The 18055-nt window shown below is 45.1% G+C and overlaps 3 protein-coding genes across 5 annotated transcripts; 1 reads left to right on the forward strand and 2 right to left on the reverse strand.

Moving 5' to 3' along the window:
- Positions 1-323: 323 nt before the first annotated feature.
- LOC124411094 (putative tyrosine-protein kinase Wsck) lies at positions 324-4537 on the forward strand. The gene is made up of 4 exons (XM_046889975.1): positions 324-901; positions 1058-1212; positions 1714-3458; positions 3563-4537. Exons 1-4 carry the CDS (start codon positions 723-725, stop codon positions 3629-3631), a joined length of 2148 nt encoding a protein of 715 aa, XP_046745931.1. The 5' UTR covers positions 324-722; the 3' UTR covers positions 3632-4537.
- Positions 4538-4839: 302 nt separating this feature from the next.
- Positions 4840-7259, reverse strand: LOC124410917 (protein trapped in endoderm-1). Its single transcript, XM_046889646.1, has 3 exons — positions 6916-7259; positions 5555-5801; positions 4840-5483 (listed from the first exon to the last, which is right to left on the reverse strand). Exons 1-3 carry the CDS (start codon positions 7037-7039, stop codon positions 4841-4843), a joined length of 1014 nt encoding a protein of 337 aa, XP_046745602.1. The 5' UTR covers positions 7040-7259; the 3' UTR covers position 4840.
- Positions 7260-9662: 2403 nt separating this feature from the next.
- On the reverse strand, positions 9663-17706 carry LOC124410810 (laminin subunit beta-1-like). 3 transcript variants are annotated; one of them, XM_046889446.1, is made up of 12 exons: positions 17449-17706; positions 16581-16738; positions 16037-16093; positions 15832-15921; positions 15266-15503; positions 14294-15168; positions 14050-14229; positions 13649-13974; positions 13159-13569; positions 12883-13078; positions 10774-12812; positions 9663-10686 (listed from the first exon to the last, which is right to left on the reverse strand). In XM_046889446.1, exons 2-12 carry the CDS (start codon positions 16639-16641, stop codon positions 9715-9717), a joined length of 5445 nt encoding a protein of 1814 aa, XP_046745402.1. In that variant the 5' UTR covers positions 16642-16738; positions 17449-17706; the 3' UTR covers positions 9663-9714. The 3 variants fall into 3 exon arrangements, with proteins under 3 accessions (XP_046745402.1, XP_046745401.1, XP_046745403.1); XM_046889445.1 differs by having other exon boundaries at positions 15832-15930; XM_046889447.1 differs by lacking the exon at positions 15832-15921.
- Between the last annotated feature and the right edge of the window lie 349 nt (positions 17707-18055).

Consider the following 18055-nt stretch of genomic DNA (forward strand, 5'->3'; position numbering starts at 1 on the left):
ATCTTAGTTCCAACTTTACCGTGCCGCAGCGCCTTTCTCCAGACCTGAAGCCTTCCCATCTGGCTTTAGTTGGAGGATTAGTTACCCACCGCTGTTAATAGTTCCTAAAAATAGTCTCAAACATCACCGCATCGTAGCGCTGACTCAACCTACTCACCTTTCTCTTCTACCAATTACCAACTACCAACTAACATCGCGACGATAGGCACACCGACTAATAATCACAAAACAACCAGAGTTGCATTTGCAAATAATGAATGGATATATAAGCTGCATTACATGCCAATGGTGCACTTTTTATCTAACCATACCCATTCGAATTCAACTCTCAATACAAACGCGTCTTTGAGTCGCAGGGATTGGCCAGATCTGAGTTTGGGGTCTGCGCAGTGAAGCCGTGTATAAATCGATCCTAAGAACCATAAACCGCACAGGTACTCGCGCAGTCGCTGCAAATGGCTGACGCACGAATAACAACAACAGGAGGGAGCTGCCACCGCGCCCATAGTCACAGTGTGTGAATCTTGTCATAGCCTATAAGTAAGTCTTGTTAGTTTTGTCAGTGGTCAGTGTATCATCGACAATCGACACCCGGTTCTCCGCGTTGTCTTTAAAAACAATTAGGACCGGTTCGTTCGAGTAATATGAATGAAAAATAGACGATCAACTGAACAAACTCAACTGTGAACATACCTGAATAATCAGTCACGCGGAATGAAACAATGATTGGTCTCTGGATACTGGCTTCGTTGCTTGGCGGCATCGCTCTTGCTCAGGAGGCTTACGACTACAAGGGATGTTTCCGGAACCTGGAGGCCAATCTGGACTTTCCAGTACTGGCAGTCAGTCATCCAAGCTCGCCATCCGAATGTATTCGGGAATGCGGTTCCCGATATTACATGTGAGTTGAAAACCAGGGTGGTTGTAGTAGGGTGGAAGCCCAGGACATCTGCAGACATCAAGGACAGTTCGTGGTCCGAATGAGGACTAGAAGCTTGAGGAAATCGTCTGTGAATAAATTCGATGAATCATACTCACAAGAATGTTACTCATACAGGTTTGCAGGTCTGATGAACGACCAGCAATGCTACTGTGGCAGCGAATACGGAAGAAATGGTCTTTCATCAGGGTGCACCGTCTATTGTGTAGCTGAGCCCACTGCCCTGTGCGGTTCACTTGACTCTGTAAGCGTTTACAGCACTGGGCAAAAAGGTGACAAAAAACTGTTAGGGACTTGGTAAAAAAGTATTCGTACATACTTAGTACGCTTTGTATAAAAAAATGTTGTAGAAGACTATAATTCGAACAGTTGTTGATGTTGAGTACGCATAGTAGTCAGTAACATTGAGTTATAAACTAGGACCAGGGTAGATTAGCCATTTGTGGTTACGGTATAATCCGTGGCTCTTTGATCACGCAATTCAAGGTTTAAATCCGACTGTGAACAAGTTATGGACAGAACTTGCAATACTTGGTGTTCTTCATTTTCAAAAATTGAGTGTTTGCATAGATCGAAGCACCTCTGTACTTCTCTTTTCTTAAACATAATCTCCGAATACTGGATCAAACGATGACGAAACTCATGACATCTGTCCTATTTGAATAATTCCATCAATCATGAGTTCAGTAATATTTTTTTTACAAACTTTATCTCGCTTGGGTGTATTTTAAGCAACTCCGATGATGACCTTTCGCGTAAATTGTTCTGCACAGGTCCAAGTCCACCAAGGCACATCCAACTCATCCGCAACGAGCCGGGAGCGCTTCAGATAACCTGGGAGCCCCCGAACATCCCGAATGGTAAGCTGGTAGCTTACAACCTGCGAGCAGTCTCTTTGCAGACGTACGCCTCCGGTCCCCTGCCCCCCCTTGAAAGCCAGGTGGAGGGCGGTTTCGCGAACATGACGACAATGCGGGGTCTGCAGCCTGGCACGAAGTACAACGTGTCTATAGTTGCGGTGAACACTCACGGTAGTGGATCGGCGGCTTACTCCACAAACTGGACGCTAATCGGCCCTCCGGACAAGCCGGGCACCCCGGTGATCATCAACAAGACAAACACTACGGTCACCGTTATGCTAGCCAAGGGTTCGAGCGGATCGGGCCCGGTGAGTCGGTACCAAGTGGTCGTCGTCAGGGCAGGAACGATCCCACCGACGGACAGTGACGAGACTTATCCAGGCTACGAAGAGTCCAGGGAGGAGGGCTTGGGCTACTACGTCGCCGGGCAGTTCGAAGCCGGTGACTACGAACGGTACAAGAACTTCACCGTCGGGGACGGCAGGAGGAATGGTCGCTTCTACAATGCACCGTTGGACATGCGATCTTCGATGCCGCAGATCGGGCTGGTTGTGACGTCTGAGATCGGGGACGAGAAGAAGTACAGCTTTTCGGAGTTGACCAATGCCGTTCCGGTGAGCCTGAAAGCCCCCAAGCCCAGAGGTTCCAGCGTGACTGTGGTCGTCCTCTATGTGGCCATCGTCCTCCTGGGGGTCCTGCTCCTCGCTTCCATCCTGACCTACGTCATCCTGCGGCGGCGGCACGCCAGGAGCCGGGCCAAGCACTCGTCCGAACAACAGGAGCTCACGCTTCAGGGGCCTATTTGTGAGGTGGACAATATGGCGTACGTGCCTGAGGATGTGCCCGAGCGGAAGAACCACTATCAGGACTTGAAGAGCAAGGTGTGGAGCATACCGAAGAACTTTCTGGTCATCGACGCGGCCGTTGTTCGCCGTGGACGATTTGGGTCCGTCCATATGGGTACGGTGCAGATAAACGGTGCCCCGAAGACCGCCACGGTTCACACCATAGCTGACGGCCTCCTCAGGGCCTCGGAGAAGAAGGCGATGCTGAGGGAACTCGACGTTTGCATAAGGGTGGGAAGCCACATCAATTTGGCGGGACTTATCGGCACCTGTGAGACTCCTGATTCGCTCTACGTCGTCATCGAGATGCCGCCGCAGACCCTGAAGAACCGATTGCTTGCCGCGAGGTCCGGTGATCCTCTACCTCCTAACCAGATACTCTCCGTCGGTGTGTCCGTCGCCTCCGCGTTGCTTCACCTACAGAATCACAAGATCGTTCACACCTGTCTCTGTGCCAGGAGCGTCGGCCTCGAAAGCGACGGAACCCCGAAGCTGATGGGACACGGGATAGCGAAGTATGCTCTTGAGGACATCAAGTACATCCGGTGGACGGCCCTAGAGCTCCTGAACAACGAGAAGAAGCACCAAGAGGGCGTCGTCTGGGCCTTCGGAGTCCTTTTGTGGGAGATATTCAGCATGGGGGGGACACCTTACGCGCATTTGGTCGGTGATGACGAGGTCGAGAATGCCATCAGGCGACACGTCAGGCTACCTCAGCTCAGGGACATGCCGGATCCATTTTACGAAGTGATGCTGTCCTGCTGGAGCGCCAATCGGGACGAAAGACCGACGTTCGAGGAACTCGTCAGAATTGTAAGATCATTTTTTGCTTTTTTTAAGCGCGGGTGCATTCGGTGGAAAGTCAAATTCGAAAAGTTGACTGTTTCTGTAATTCGTCTTTTAAACTTCACTTCCAGGACACCCTAAGCGTCTGCCCGATCACATCTGTTACGGAACCTTACATCCCGGAATTGGAGCTGAATTAGCATTCGGTCGATCAGTATTTCGCTTCGCATAGATCTGCATGAACCATCTTTTATCACAGTCCAAGGCCAATCAACCCTGAACGATTACTATGCGTGGAACGTTTTCGTTCAATGGCTATTGAAAGAGAAAAAGTGAAAGAGCATTTAATGAATCGTTTGTTCCTGTAGTCAGGAACGTTTTGAATCCTCATCAGTTAAAGCATTTGTATGTTTTTGCATTCAGTAACGCGAGAATATTTGCCTCTAGAATAGTTTTAACAAAGAAGCGTGTTGCGGCCTGCGTTTTATACCAGAAGTATATTAATAACTGAATCTATACAAGGTACCTTAATTTGAGCTTTTAGTCGCGCTGGTTTGCCAAAACCATTCCATTGTTTCCATTTGACGGAAGGGAAGAGAATTATTTTCTTATTCTTTCTTTTCTTTGAAACAAATAGATCTGACTAAGCGATGTCGCATATTGATACCCAAGGTTGATACACTGTACTTCACGATTCCGTCCAAATAATACTGATTCTTTGCAATCAGTATACGTAGAATAAGTTGTAAGCTAGTTGAGAAATTATATATTTACTATTGAATCATAGTGAAGTCTTAATTATTCGCACTTTTTATTCGACTTTTTTATTATTATTATAATTATTATTATTAATGTGATTATTTTGTGAGTTTTATACAATCTTTTTCGTAGCCAAATACTCATTTCACGAGCTGACATAATAATATGTAATGCGAGAGAATTCGCGATTTGTACGCCTTATACATAGAAAATATTCGTTTTCACTACTATACAAAACATATTATACATAATTCAAAATCGTAGACTTTTCCAACGCCACTATACATATTGTATAATAGTTATCGATAAGATTTAATTTTTGAATATATATATATATATATATATATATATATATATATATATATACATACATATAATATTATTATATATATTGTATATTAATGACGGTTAATTAAGATGAAAATTTGTATAATCTTTTAGATTCACTTGTTACCAGAAATTTTCATACAAAAAGATAAAAGTGTAAACCAATGGTTCAAATTCATTCGCACTTGCACAATAAAATGCACAACAGAATTTTTTTACTTCCAACACGTGTGTCAGATATTATATCGTGTAAAATGGTTCCTTCTCTGACTTCCTGCATTCTTTGGTGATGAAAAAATGTTAAAAAATATTCAACAATCACGCTACGTCACATTTGGCGATGAAACTTTGCTAGAATGAGAATGAGTCGGCCTTGGAGGTCTAAAAGTTCTGTTACTCGACCTCGGTGGGCACAAGAGTTGCTTGTAAGCTTCTCTATAAAGTCTGTTCGTGCCGGCGTAAATGAAGGGGTTGATGACAGATGAAGCCCACGATAGTATGGAGGCTATCACGTTGAAGACCGGCATCTCCATGTTCTCGTCGACGACGTTGGCGACCATCAGCGGCATGAAGCACAGCAAAAAGCAGAGGAATATCGTCAGCATCAGTCGCGTCACCCGCGAGTCTTCCTTGCGCTGAAAACCACCCCGTTTACCACCGGAATGGGCTTGCAATTTTTTCAAGCTCTGACGCACCCGCCAGTAAATGCAAAGATAGGAGACGATTATCACCAGGCACGGTATCGCGAAACCGATCACGAACAGCAACTTCTTCGGACTTCGGCCGTCCTTCTTCAGTATCGTGCATGAAAATGTCTTCTCATCCAAACCGAGTGTTCCCCATTTATCCAGCGCCGATGGTATCAGGATACTGAAGCTTACCACCCATATGCCGATCAGCATCATCGTTATTCCTCGGTCTGTGTAGATCTCCGGGTAAATGTCTGGCCTCGAAATCAACAGGTATCTAAAGAGGATGACGACGGAGATTTAGTTACGTGAACCAACCTCAGGGTTGAATGCACGAGTCCCGCTTACCTGTTGATCGTTATGGCTACCATGCTGAGCAGCGAAACTGCCACGTTTCCGTAGAAGAATATTGGGAATAATCTGCACATCACTCCACCGAGAATCCAGTTCAATTCGATGTAGCGACTCGCGGTGACGGGCATATTGATCGCGGAAAATATCAGATCCGAAATACTCAGACTGATTACGAATGCGGTGGTGGCGTGTTTCCTTATCCTTGGATATTTGAGGAGAGCTATCGCCGTCATCAAGTTTCCTGAAAATTTGAAAACCAAAAGATCAGTTTGCGGATGGAACAAGAGCAAAGGATCATCGCTAATAACCTATTTCCTGCAATATTGAAATAGTCGCGGGAAATTATTACGTTGATGATTTTTCTGGTCCAATCTAGTCACTGAATCGATGGAGTGTCGAGATGCGGTTTATCACCAACCAGTGTCCATTACTTATCTTTATAAGGAATAAGAGAAACAATGATTCCGAGGCAAAAACCACGACGTTAATGAGATTCTGTTTACAAACACTTCCGGTCGCTTATGAAGGAGCGAAAGTATCACGTCTATACCAAGAATCTCATCAATTCGACTTTACTACTCGTGGAAAATTTCTGCGTAAATTGGTTAAGTCAAACACGGTTAATCCAACAGTGACTATGATAATTATAATTCGGATCACCGTCGACTTCTAATTTATCATTCACTTTCCAGGCTTCTCGGTAACTCTTTGCAATTCTTCTATGTATACACATTCTGCTTAAAACCTCTATTATTTATAATAATTATAATCTAAGCAATCGTCCGACTCAGAGTCATTTTCTAACCGCATTTGTGATTACCCGAGGAAAGAACCATGAGCTTGACCGTTATTGTAGCGTTGACGCAATACCTTCGACATAAATATATAATACAAGAATGGTTTCTTTTCATCGCAATTCACTATCGCAAAGGCATGCGATAAATTTTATTCGATTGATAAAATTTATTCTATTTCAAAGAAGAAAACGCTGTATATTTCTACGACGAAATAAATACAGAGATTCGAGAAAGCAAAAAACAAATATCCCTCTGAAAAATTGCAGAAAATTCGCAAAAAATGTCCAATTAATTTTTCAAAGAGGTTGACTCAATTTCCACCGAAACCTGAATTGCAAAAAAATTCATTTCGAATACCTCGTGATAATTCATCGCGAAGGTAGAGAATTCCCTCAGGAGGAAACTTTTGGTGCAAAAAAATTGGCTAAAAATTAGTTACATCGGTGCGTAGAAATTTTCATCTCAAGCACGAACCCTTCTCGAAAAAATATCGGGTATCGTGAATGAGGCCTCATTAAAAAAGGTTAAATCGAAACTATATTCCTCAACTGATCTCACCTGTAACTCCAACGATTCCAAAAACGATGGCGCAGACAGCGGCGACGATGGTTACAGGCCTCGGAAACGTCGGATGATCGGTATAATTGCCGGTTGAATTAACCAAAAGTGATTCGCCCGCCATTATTACACGCTTTTCCACTCTTAACAGACCGATGAAATCGCGCTATCACGGTCTTGACATATCACCGCGCGGACAAAGAGCGGACAAATAAACGCCGCCGAGTTGCTCGGCGAGCCGACAAACTCCGACTGCGAGGATCTTATCTCACAGCACCACTTGAACTCCCATAACTTTTTCTTACGTACGCCTCCCGTGATCTCCGCCCTCCTTCCGCCCGCTTCGTAGGCAGACCTAGCAGCAGCAGCAGCAGCAGCAGCAGCAGCAACAGCAACAGCAGCAGCAGCAGGGCTGATAGTCCCGCTAAATTAAGAGACAAGGGGGCGAGAGATATGCTCGTTCAAATTAAATCTTCGATCCTCCCGAGCACGTGTTCGACTCGCGTATGTAATAAGGACTGAGGCGTTTAGCCTCCGAGCGATTTCGCACATCGAGACGGCTGCCGTTGATTCTATTGGTCGAAAACGCAGCTGCAGCTTCAACCCTCCTTTACCTGCACAATCAACAGGGCGAACAGAGGCACCCCTGCTGGGTTCCCGGGACGTGAAGCGAGCCCCGATCGAATTATGATTTTCAATTAGAAACGGTCCGTAAGTAGCAGCCTCGTCGCCTCGATGTACACCGGGTTTCCGGAAACTGTTATCTGCTCTGAGCAGCTACGTAAGGATCGGGAAAACTGATAAGGTGTGGAATGGACAGGATCAAGGACGAAGGATGGCGTAGCGGTTTTAAATTTTGATTCAGTTCCATTACGACCATCACGTGATTTCCTGTTTTCTGGTTTTCCGTTTTTATATTTAAACGACGCGTAATATCGCTCGACAGGTCTTCATTCGGGAAGAGAATGAGAACTGTGTAAGAGGAGCAAAAAATGCATACACGTTGAAACGACAGACACGAATTAACCCACCTCTGGAAAACCTCAGAGTCGCTCGCTGCAGCAGTTGATGCAGCTAATACCGCACGTGGTGTCTGCATGGATTGTTTAAGTAGGCACCAAGGTACATGTTATTCCAGGGTATCTATAACAAATATACCACGTCGAGATAATGGCTCGAGCAGTTCGGATTCGTCCGACGATCGTTTTACAGTTTCCTCGATCTTCGTTTAACAGTCCATTCATGCCTTCCATGCGACGAACAGATTATCGTCTTTCTCGGTTTTGCAATCACGCCGTTAACGACGCAGAGATAAGACTATTCATCATCAGAGTAATTATACATCATTGTCGTCATTTGTTTTTAAACATTTCTTAAGACTAGCGGCTAATTTGCATCCCAAGTCCAATGACGACCGGTTTTCCGTTGTCTTCTGAAGTAGAGAAAAAGGGCGAAAATTTTCATAAAAAATCTAACCAGTCGGAAAAAATAATCGCCCAACGTGCGCAAGCCGGTGGGTCTTGGATATGCCTCAAATGCGATGTTGCAGCGTGTATTTCAGTGAATGAGGGGCTCTGTTGAACCCGATTGGTCCGGACCTCGGAGGGGTGCGGACAATAGTTCCATTCAGAGTCCAGAGTCTAGACTCTAGCCTCTGTCGTTACCGCTGTTCGACTTTTTCCCGCATACTTATTACTTTACTACACGTTGTGCACACACACGACCTCGTTCACTGCCTCAACTCGGAAGTTTGACAAGTATTATGCTCATGCAGAGCGGCAGTGCGGCCGAAGCTAGGAAAATGACGAGTCAAGAAAATAGAGATGGGCTGGCTTAATACCCTCTCTTCACGTGCCGTCTGCAGAGGTGAATGCGCCAGTTTTTACTTTGTTTTTTCACACCGTCACACTTCGTTGTCGCATTAAACTACCCGAGTTTATGCGATCGAATCGTTTTTTTCTTCTACCTCTTCCTCATCGCACTTTATCGTTAACAGACACAGTAAATTCACTGTTCTATTTTTATTCTCAGAAATGAAGAGGGGTTCCACCATAAATTCGACGTCAACTTGGTTCCTTATTTCTTCCTCATACGCGAGGAAGTCCTTTTCTTTCATATGCTGTATTACTTTTGCTCGGAACAAGGCATGACTGAATGTGTTCTTAGGTTTTCTCAATATTTTTTTCATCTCTTTACAATTTTTCTATACAATGTATAATAATAATGTATCGAAAAGTATAATATTATAATAATAATAATAAAATATTAAACACACACGCATGTGTTTTGCATATGTTGTATAGGTACGTCAAGGTAGACGTGATTGTATATTTCTATTATTAACGTAATGTTTAAAAAAAAACTGCATACTCAATGATGACGTTTCGAAGTTCTGATCGTTCCTATACATTTAATATTAATTTATTATATTAGATGCTAGTCACTATTCGCATAACGTCATTTCTGCATTTTACATATCTATTTCGTACTTGGCGTTGCATCATGAAAACATGCGCCATTCTGTGCACCGATAGACTCGATGCGTAACAATGGAAGTAATGACAATAATAATAAACATTCACAAGCTGACTTTGTAGTGTCAAATTCATGCCAGTGAAAGCTGAGATTCAACGCATCGGCACACGATCAGCAAATTTTTGATTGAATTTTTTAAAACTATATGCGTGACCGATGAAATATCAAACGTACCGATCTTCGTGTCTTCGTTTCTGTATTTTCTTCTCTCCTTCTATGATTTTTGATTTAACTTATAAATGCCATATTAATTAATAATATTGCTTAAGTGGAACACTGCCGATAACTTATGGACTTCTTATCAATTTCCTTCAAATGTTGTTCCATTTCGTTCGTCAACGCGTCGACGGCATCCATGAACTCTGACAGTTTTCTCTCGTTCTCTTTATACACAATCTCCATACCGTCGAGGTCCTTGAACTTGGTCGAAGTGTCGGCTGTCAATTCAGACGCCCTTGCCAAAAGTAATTTTGCCTTTTCTATCTTTTCTTTACTCCTGTCGACTCGGTCACCCAGCGCATTTTTCGCTTGTCGATACTCCTGGCTCAGTTTCATCGTCTTGTTACCGACTGCTCCAGCATCCAGGACCACTTCAGCAACCTGCTTCGCAATCTCCTCGTTGATTATGTAGTCATCCTTTATCAACTGAGTCTGAAGATTCTCGAGCCTCGAGTCCAAGGCTTCGACGTTCGCGGTTAATTTGCTGGCCGTGTCCTTGGCGATATTCATTTCCTGAATAATCGTGCCCAAATTCCGTTTGGACTGAACAATATCGTCCGTTGCCTTCCTTACAGCACTGTCAGCATTGTCCTGAGCCGACTGAGCGTCGGTCAATAGCTTGGTTATCTTTTCAGCCTGCACTTGCTTGGCTATTGCCTCGTTCTTAGTCAGGTTGGCTCGTTCTCTCAGTTGGTTAGCCCGCCTCAAGTCATCGGCTGCTTCGGCGATGATCTTCTCGGGATTCGTCAGCGACCCAACGATCAAGGATATGTTCTGCGCAAGTTCCTTGATCTGTTCTGGGTTCGAGTGAATGTTTTTACTCAATGCCTTCTTGGCCAGGTCTCTGACCTCCGCTGGGGTCGATTGTTCCTCCGTAAGGAAATTCCACATCCTGTCGGTGACACCTGTCGAATCGGCAGACAACGCGTCCGTCTTATTCCTCACGTACAAGGCCTGGTTGAACGCATCTTGAGCGTTCGATCTTGCTGCGGTTGCCTCTTGCTGTACTTGAGACATCTGCGATCGAAGGGAAAAAAATTTATTGTTAATAAGATCCTTCAGAGCTTCATCGTCGCGCATAATTATCGACAATCAGTTACTTACGCTCCTCAATAGCTGCTCAGCGTCGTCCCGGTGATTCTTGATCGCCGCTGTTTGCTTCTCGGCCAAATCCAGTGCCAAATTGACTTTAGTCACGGCTCCAGCATCACAGGACAATCCACCACAAGAACCACATCCAGCTCCACCGCACAGTGAGCTACACTCAGTGACGCGCTCCCCGCACACTTCCAGGTTCAAATCCGGCAGCATGGATTTTATACTTGTCAGCTGGTCTCCAAGCTGAGCAATGGATTCCTTGTTTTCATTCGTGGCATCCCTGAAGCTATCAGAATTCTTACTGAGGAAATTTTCCGTGTTCGTATGGTACCGCTCAGCCTCGGCCAAGATGTTCAATGTACCGTTGGCCATTCTTTCAGCCTCCTCCGATTGTTGGGCCATTTGCACGGTGACGTTCAGAGCCCCCTGCACGTTGGCCTCTTGTAACTTCGTTGCGTCCGTCTTGAGCTGTGCAGCCTCTTCATGCAGACTGTCGGTCCTTTGCCTCATGTTCTTGAGGGCAGCGTCGGCGAGATGCACTCGTTGGCTGACACTGTCCTGGAGGTTTTCAAGCTCGTCAAGCCTCATCTGACATGCCTGAATGTCGATTTTCAGATCCCCAGCCGAGTCCCTCAATTCCTCCAGGTCTTGTCCTCTTACGCTGGTATCGTTCACGAGAGCTTTGACTTGGTTCAACGAGTCGTCCATTTGGTCGAACTCGGACGTGTAGAATCCGGTTATACCAACCTTTTTTATCCTCGATGCATCTGTGATTACATTGTCTGTGCGGTTCTTCAGTCCTTGCAGGGTCTCGTCCCAATTTGTGAAACATTCTCCGCAAGGGCGGCACGTAGGAGCAAAACCGAGGTAGCCTCGATCACAGTGGTCGCACTTTTCGCCCCCGATACCATCGTAGCAGACGCAAGCTCCGGTCTGTCTATCGCACTGCGGCGTGGCTGAACCAAGGAAATTGCACTCGCAAGTCTTACATTCGATATTTGGATCCCCCCAGTGATTCCTCTGGCACTCGTTACACTGCCTCCCACCAAACCCTGGCCTGCACTCGCAGGTGCCATCGTACTCGTTACATTTGTCCGAAACACTTCCAATTGCGTCGCATTTGCAGGGGTCGCAGCCTTCTCCGCTTGCAAGTCGCCAATGGTTCTCTTCGCAGCGGTCACAGAACTGACTCATGACGTGAGGGAGACATGGACACTGCCCCGATCGGTGATTGCAAGCGCCAACGCTCTGATCTGTACCAAGCACGTTGCAATCGCAGAATTTGCAATCCTTTTCCAAGGCGTCGCCGTAATATCCCGGCTTGCAGATTTGGCAGTGTGAGCCAGCCGTGTCATACAAACACTGGAGGCACTCTCCGGTCTTCGGATTGCAATTGCCCGGTCGAGCCGGGTCAGTGTTATTGCTACACTCACATGGCGTGCAACTGCCACCAGGAACATCCGGGTTCCCAAAGTAATTATCGGCACAGGTTTCACATCTTGGACCGGCATACCCTTCGTAGCACTCGCAGACTACGTCTTGAGTTATGGAATCCAGTGAGCAACTGTCGGCATACGAATGACCCGATGCTATGGCGCCCGGACAAGGACACTGCCTGCAAGGGATGTCGACGCCGATACGTGGGTCACCGTAGAATGTTGCTATGCACATGTCACAGTTGTGGCCCGTCGTTGAGTCCTGGCAGTTTATGCAAGCTCCGGTCTTCGAGTCGCAGCTGTCGGCATGACCGTTGCACTCGCATCGTCTGCAGTGTGGGAAGTTCCAAAAGCCCGGTTGACACAGGCCGCACGTTCTGGAGTACGTGTTCGGGTGACAAGTGCAACGTCCCGTCTCAACGTTGCAGAAGTTGTCCAAGGCTCCCACGGCGTCACAGTCGCACGGTTTACATCCTTCTGGTCCAAAATTGTAGGTTCCAGGTGCGCAACTGTCGCATCGACGACCGACCACGTTTGTTTTGCAAGAACACCTTCCTCCCAATGGATTACAAAGTAGACTGTGTGATCCAGTCGGGTTACATTCACATGCTGGAGAAAGTGCACACGATTAATCATCAACTCTGACGTTCGGTTCTAGAGTTCTTTACTGAGTACTTACCACGAGCACCATCGAACACATACGTCCCAATGATGTAGTTATATTTTTTGCAGATATCTGTAGCCTGTTGGCCTTTATCATACAAGTCGTAAAACACATCGCCACAACGGTAAGCTTCGTACTCCTGAAGGCGCATTTCCGCAGGTGGAGATCCATTGAAGATCGGTAGGTTCTCTGGTCTAGGGATCAACACGATCTGAAAATGGACAAATCATCCCTGGTTCAAACATCAGCACAGAACAACCTTCAATAGAAAGAAATTCAAAGTTTCAGTACCGAATCAATTAGGATAGAAGCCGAAGGTGTTGGGTAACGCTGATCGTACGCGTCGAACGTCAAATGCACAGTGTATCTTTTTCCTGATTCCAAACAGATGTTTCTAATTGCAACGGCACTGTGTCTATCAGGATAGAGCTGCATTGTGACACGGTCGTCAGAAGGCTGCCAATCTCTACAGGGTCCATCGGGGTCGACTGGTCCGTCCCTTTCGATAAAGATCTGCACTTCCTGCCAGGGTCCTGCGATCTCAGGTTCATACCGCACGACTATGTCGTACTCCATGGTTTTCACGATGTCGTCGATAATGAAGGTCAAGTTTGAGAGTTCGTAAGCTCTGATGAATCCACTGCCAGTCCACGTAGTGTTTCTCCCGTCACGGTATGGCTCTCTGATCACAATCTGACAGTTCTGTAAACAACGTGTCGTTACTAGAAAAATTGTCATCACTCGCAACGTCTTTCACATAAAAAGAAGTAGAGATCCTTACGCTGGTTGCTCGACTGTTCTCCCCTTCATAAACGAGGAGATCCAAGGAACCAGTGTAGTAACTTTGCTCCGGTTCATTGCAGGTTCGCCCACCTACGTTATGCCTGCACCGGCACTGGCCTGTCACGACATCACAGAAATTGTCATATGCTCCACCGAGGTCACAGTCGCATGGCTTACAGCCATCTTGTTCCTCGGAAAGACCCCAATATTCTGGCAGACATTGACTGCAATCACGTGCGGTTACGTAACGCTTGCAGGTGCATTCACCCGTCAGCATGTTGCACCCTTGATTACCGATCGTTCCGACAGTGTTGCAGGTACACGCTGAGAAAGAGGGCAAAGTCGCGGTTAGAACGATGGTCTGCGCTTTTGATTGTCAGAGGGTATTGAGAATCTCACCTTGACATCCGTCTGGATTGTTAAAGTCGAATTTCCAGAATCCATTCTTACACCTGTCGCACCGTCTGCCTTCAACGTTGGCCTTGCAGTGACAGCGGCCAGATTCATCTCCACTTAACTCGTCAGTGCGTGAGTCGCAAATTCCATCGTCCAAGGAACCGGAAGGATCGCAGTCACAGGCTACATAAAAAAATCCGTATATGTTAAATAACCAAAAAATTAACAATATCTGACGACAACTCACGTTGACAAGCTTCAGGGTCAGTCATATCTCTACTCAAATCATGGTAGAAGAATGGTTTGCATTGTTCACAATTTTGCCCACGAGTGTTATGCTGACAGTCGTCGCAAACACCACCGGAAACTCTTCCGGATCGCTCGAAGACTGCTTCGTCGAAGTGGCAACTCGTACTGTGATTGTTACAGTTGCACATCTTGCAGGCACTGGTTTGCTTTCCAACCGCAGGTTTCCAAGGTAAATCGTTGAAGAAGTCCTCGCAGTATTCGCAGTTCAGTCCCTTAGTGTTGTGCGTACATTCACAACGGCCATGCACCATGTCTTGTCTTTCGGGTATTCCGGGCAAAGGTAAACATCTCGAAGCATGTCCGTAGCACGAGCAAGACCCTCGAACCACCATATTTTTTATGGCGTAGTAATACTTCTCTCTTATCTCCGAGCGGTTGTCCAACAAGTCGTCACCCAGCGTGTGCAGCCTTGTGAAGTTTATTCTCAAGTTGGTCATTTTCAAAAGATTCTGAACTTCCTTCGAGTACGGATTGTCGATTTGCAGGTTCGGTGGCAGCACTCTGTGGATTATTTCACCACCTTCTGACGGAGCAACGTTGGAATATCGCGATTCGCACACGACATCCGTCAAGTTCCGAGATACCTTCGTCGACACACCAGGGAATGACTGCTGGCAGTTATAGGCAAAGTATTTGTACACCTGCCAGGTTTGACCGAAGTCGTAAGAACGTTCGATCAACATTGCAGCCGGTCTGAATGTCTTGAACTTTATGATTATGTGAGTGAAATGAAATTCCGCTTCCAGGTCAAGCTGCAGTGTGACGTTTTCCACACCATTTTCCGACTGCCACCAAGTCTCTGCAGCACGGAGGCTGGAATACAAGCGAGTGGTCAGAATTGGAAGAACAATAACAGAACATTCAACTGTCCTAACGAGACAGAAATTAATCAATAATTAAAGTAACTAACTTTGGCTGATATTTGTGGACAATGTTTTCAACCCCATGCTGCTGCTTCGGGGATCTTTTGTCACAAAAGAAACATTTCTTTCTATCTTGAAGATGAGAAACTATGCAGTATCTTTCAGGTCCTCTCAAACCGCAAGTGGACGAAGCGTGGAGTCGATTTTCTCGCCCAATTAACAAATCTCCAGTAGCCGGATAACACGAGCCAACTTCGCAGGGTTGAGGTTTCTTTGGAAACACACCTGCGAGACGGTAAAAGGTATTACTATCGTATCTTGACAATGATTAACCGTCGAATTTGGCCAAGGAAAATTTGGCATCGGGTTATAATTTGCTTACAAATAAGAAAAGAATTATTCATTAACTAAAAATTCCCAGTATATCAGCTCCACACCATATTTGTTACGTGTTCGCCGTGTCTTAATATGTTATGCCTTGAACCTGAACCCGAGTTAGACACAATGTTTCGTGTTATCTGAAAAGTGTGCTGAAAATTGAACTGTTTCAGTTAGTGTACATCGATTTGAAAAATATGGCGTGTTGTTGTGCAGTGTGCTGTGATCGAGCTACCTCTGGGCCTCATCGTCGTCACCCGGCTCCAACTATACCGATTCTGGCCGAAAGCTTCTGCCGGCGACATATCTCCTCTCTGCACGGTTTCTACAACAGCTTTACAGCTCACCATTTTTCAGGGAATATTTATGGACAATTGAATGGACTGGTATGTTCCTTTTGTTTATATTTATTTATTGGATAAAAAAAACAAAGTGATTACCTGGTCTCGATTGCACCCTGTTCGACACTCGTCGGTAGTAATTTGGGTTCGTGGAATCTTAAAAAGAAGAAAAGTTCGGTTGAAATTCATCAGATTCAGAGTAAACCGCGTCTCGCATTGAATGATGTGATCAGTGATGGCAGTTCGGGGAACCCCCTTGATCATCGAACTCGCGAGTGAATATAAATTTCGCTTAGTTGGCAATTTTTATTTCTCTCTGTATAACTAACTAGGCAGCTTTTCAGCGAAAATAAAAATCGAAAGATAGTTCCTCAATCGCTGATGAAAGATCGCGAGGTTACGAGGTCATCGTAGTATCGACCAAGTCATTCGTGATGAAAACTCCGAATTATCAGCGTTATACATAATTAGTGCGTGGTTGAGTAGATGCACGATTATTTCTAAGCGTTATGTTTCCCAGACTTAGAATTTTATCTTCACTTTCAGTGTCCTAATTAAACGCGTAAGAAATTCCAACGAAATTTTTCAAACAGCTACAAAACATTTGCACATCTATTTTAATTTTCATAAGCACACACTTTACCTGCTAGTATGACGAGAAATAATCCCAAAACGATGGTGATGAGCTGATTTGGCCGAATCATCGTGGGGAGTTGATTTTTTTTTTGTTTTTTTCTTTTATCAACACTCAAGCACTGCTTGCCTTCGTTAGCAAACTACTGTCCCCATTTATCTGTTCCGCTATAACCAGGGTAAGAAAATATGTGACAATCAGTAATCATTTAGAAACTTATCTCCCCTGTTCTTGACGCTTCGCGAGATGCAAAAAAAAAAAATGAATAAATCAACTGTCAGCACTTGGTCGGTGTACCGAAGCGATAAGAAATTTGCTGAACACTATTTTTAAATTGCAATTCTTTGTAATGGTTTACGATTCCTGCCGATGGTTAACTCTGAATTAACTTTAAAAACCCACATTACTGCATGATTCTCAATATTAACTATCGAATGGAATAGAAATTCGTAAAATCGAACTATCGATAAACCGAGAACTCTTAAACGCGTACCGATTTCTGTAACGAGATTTTCATCAAGTGTTAGTCTCAAATAGCGACATGTGCACACTACTTATGTGTCACAGAAAAAAAAAAAATCTGTAATCGATACAGTCATTAATGGAAATAAGAGACGAGTAAAATTTTTCAAATCGCGGTGTTTCACACGGTAAATAATCATGCTTTGAGCAACAAAAAATTGGCAATTCGTAGCGATAAAACCAGGCTGATAATAATAATTGTCACAGGAAATTTTTATCCATCCGACTCATAGTCTTCTTACATAAAGAATGAAAAAACGAGAAATCGAAACAACGTGACTGCGAATGACTCTGAAGATTCCAAAAATGGTGTTGTGCACATAGTATAAGTAAGTATAGTAGACACTGAACTCACCTGGTTCGGAGACGATATGCGGTGAAGATAATCCGAGATAATCGGGCAGCCTTTTGGGCCCAGCGTCGGGGAATCTGGGTAAACTATATTTCTGCGGCACGGATGGGCCAGGCAGAAGGATGTCGCACTGAATACCGAGGAAAGAAAAACTCCGGGATCAGCAGCAGAACTCGAAATACACGGTCAAGGGACGGAGGCTCCGACACTGCCCGAGCGAATACCTCCAGAAGCGATTCGCTTCTGCCGAGTGAGCTGCAGCCAGCATTGCCTCCGTTGAGGGGGCTGAGGGGACTGGATGAGGCTTAAAATCTCCAGCGGGGAAAGTTACCGGGAGTTTATGCCAGCCATCGGGCACCGGTTAAATTGCTCGGTTATATTTCCACCCGCGCCTTTTTCGTCTACGTCTCCGCTTCGCGCTTCAGTTCAAAGTTCTGTGATTATTTGGTAGGTAAATCAATTGCTTGTTCGATTAAATGTCTCCTTTTGAGACTGTGGAAACTATTCACGGCCGAGTTTTTTTTTTTTGCAGCTGTCTATATCTTTTGTGCTTAACATTTTTACTTTAAAATGAAAATATTGCCCTTAGTTGAGTAACTAAACACTTTTT

This window comes from Diprion similis, chromosome 10, assembly GCF_021155765.1.
Source record: "Diprion similis isolate iyDipSimi1 chromosome 10, iyDipSimi1.1, whole genome shotgun sequence".
Classification (NCBI taxonomy): domain Eukaryota; kingdom Metazoa; phylum Arthropoda; class Insecta; order Hymenoptera; family Diprionidae; genus Diprion; species Diprion similis.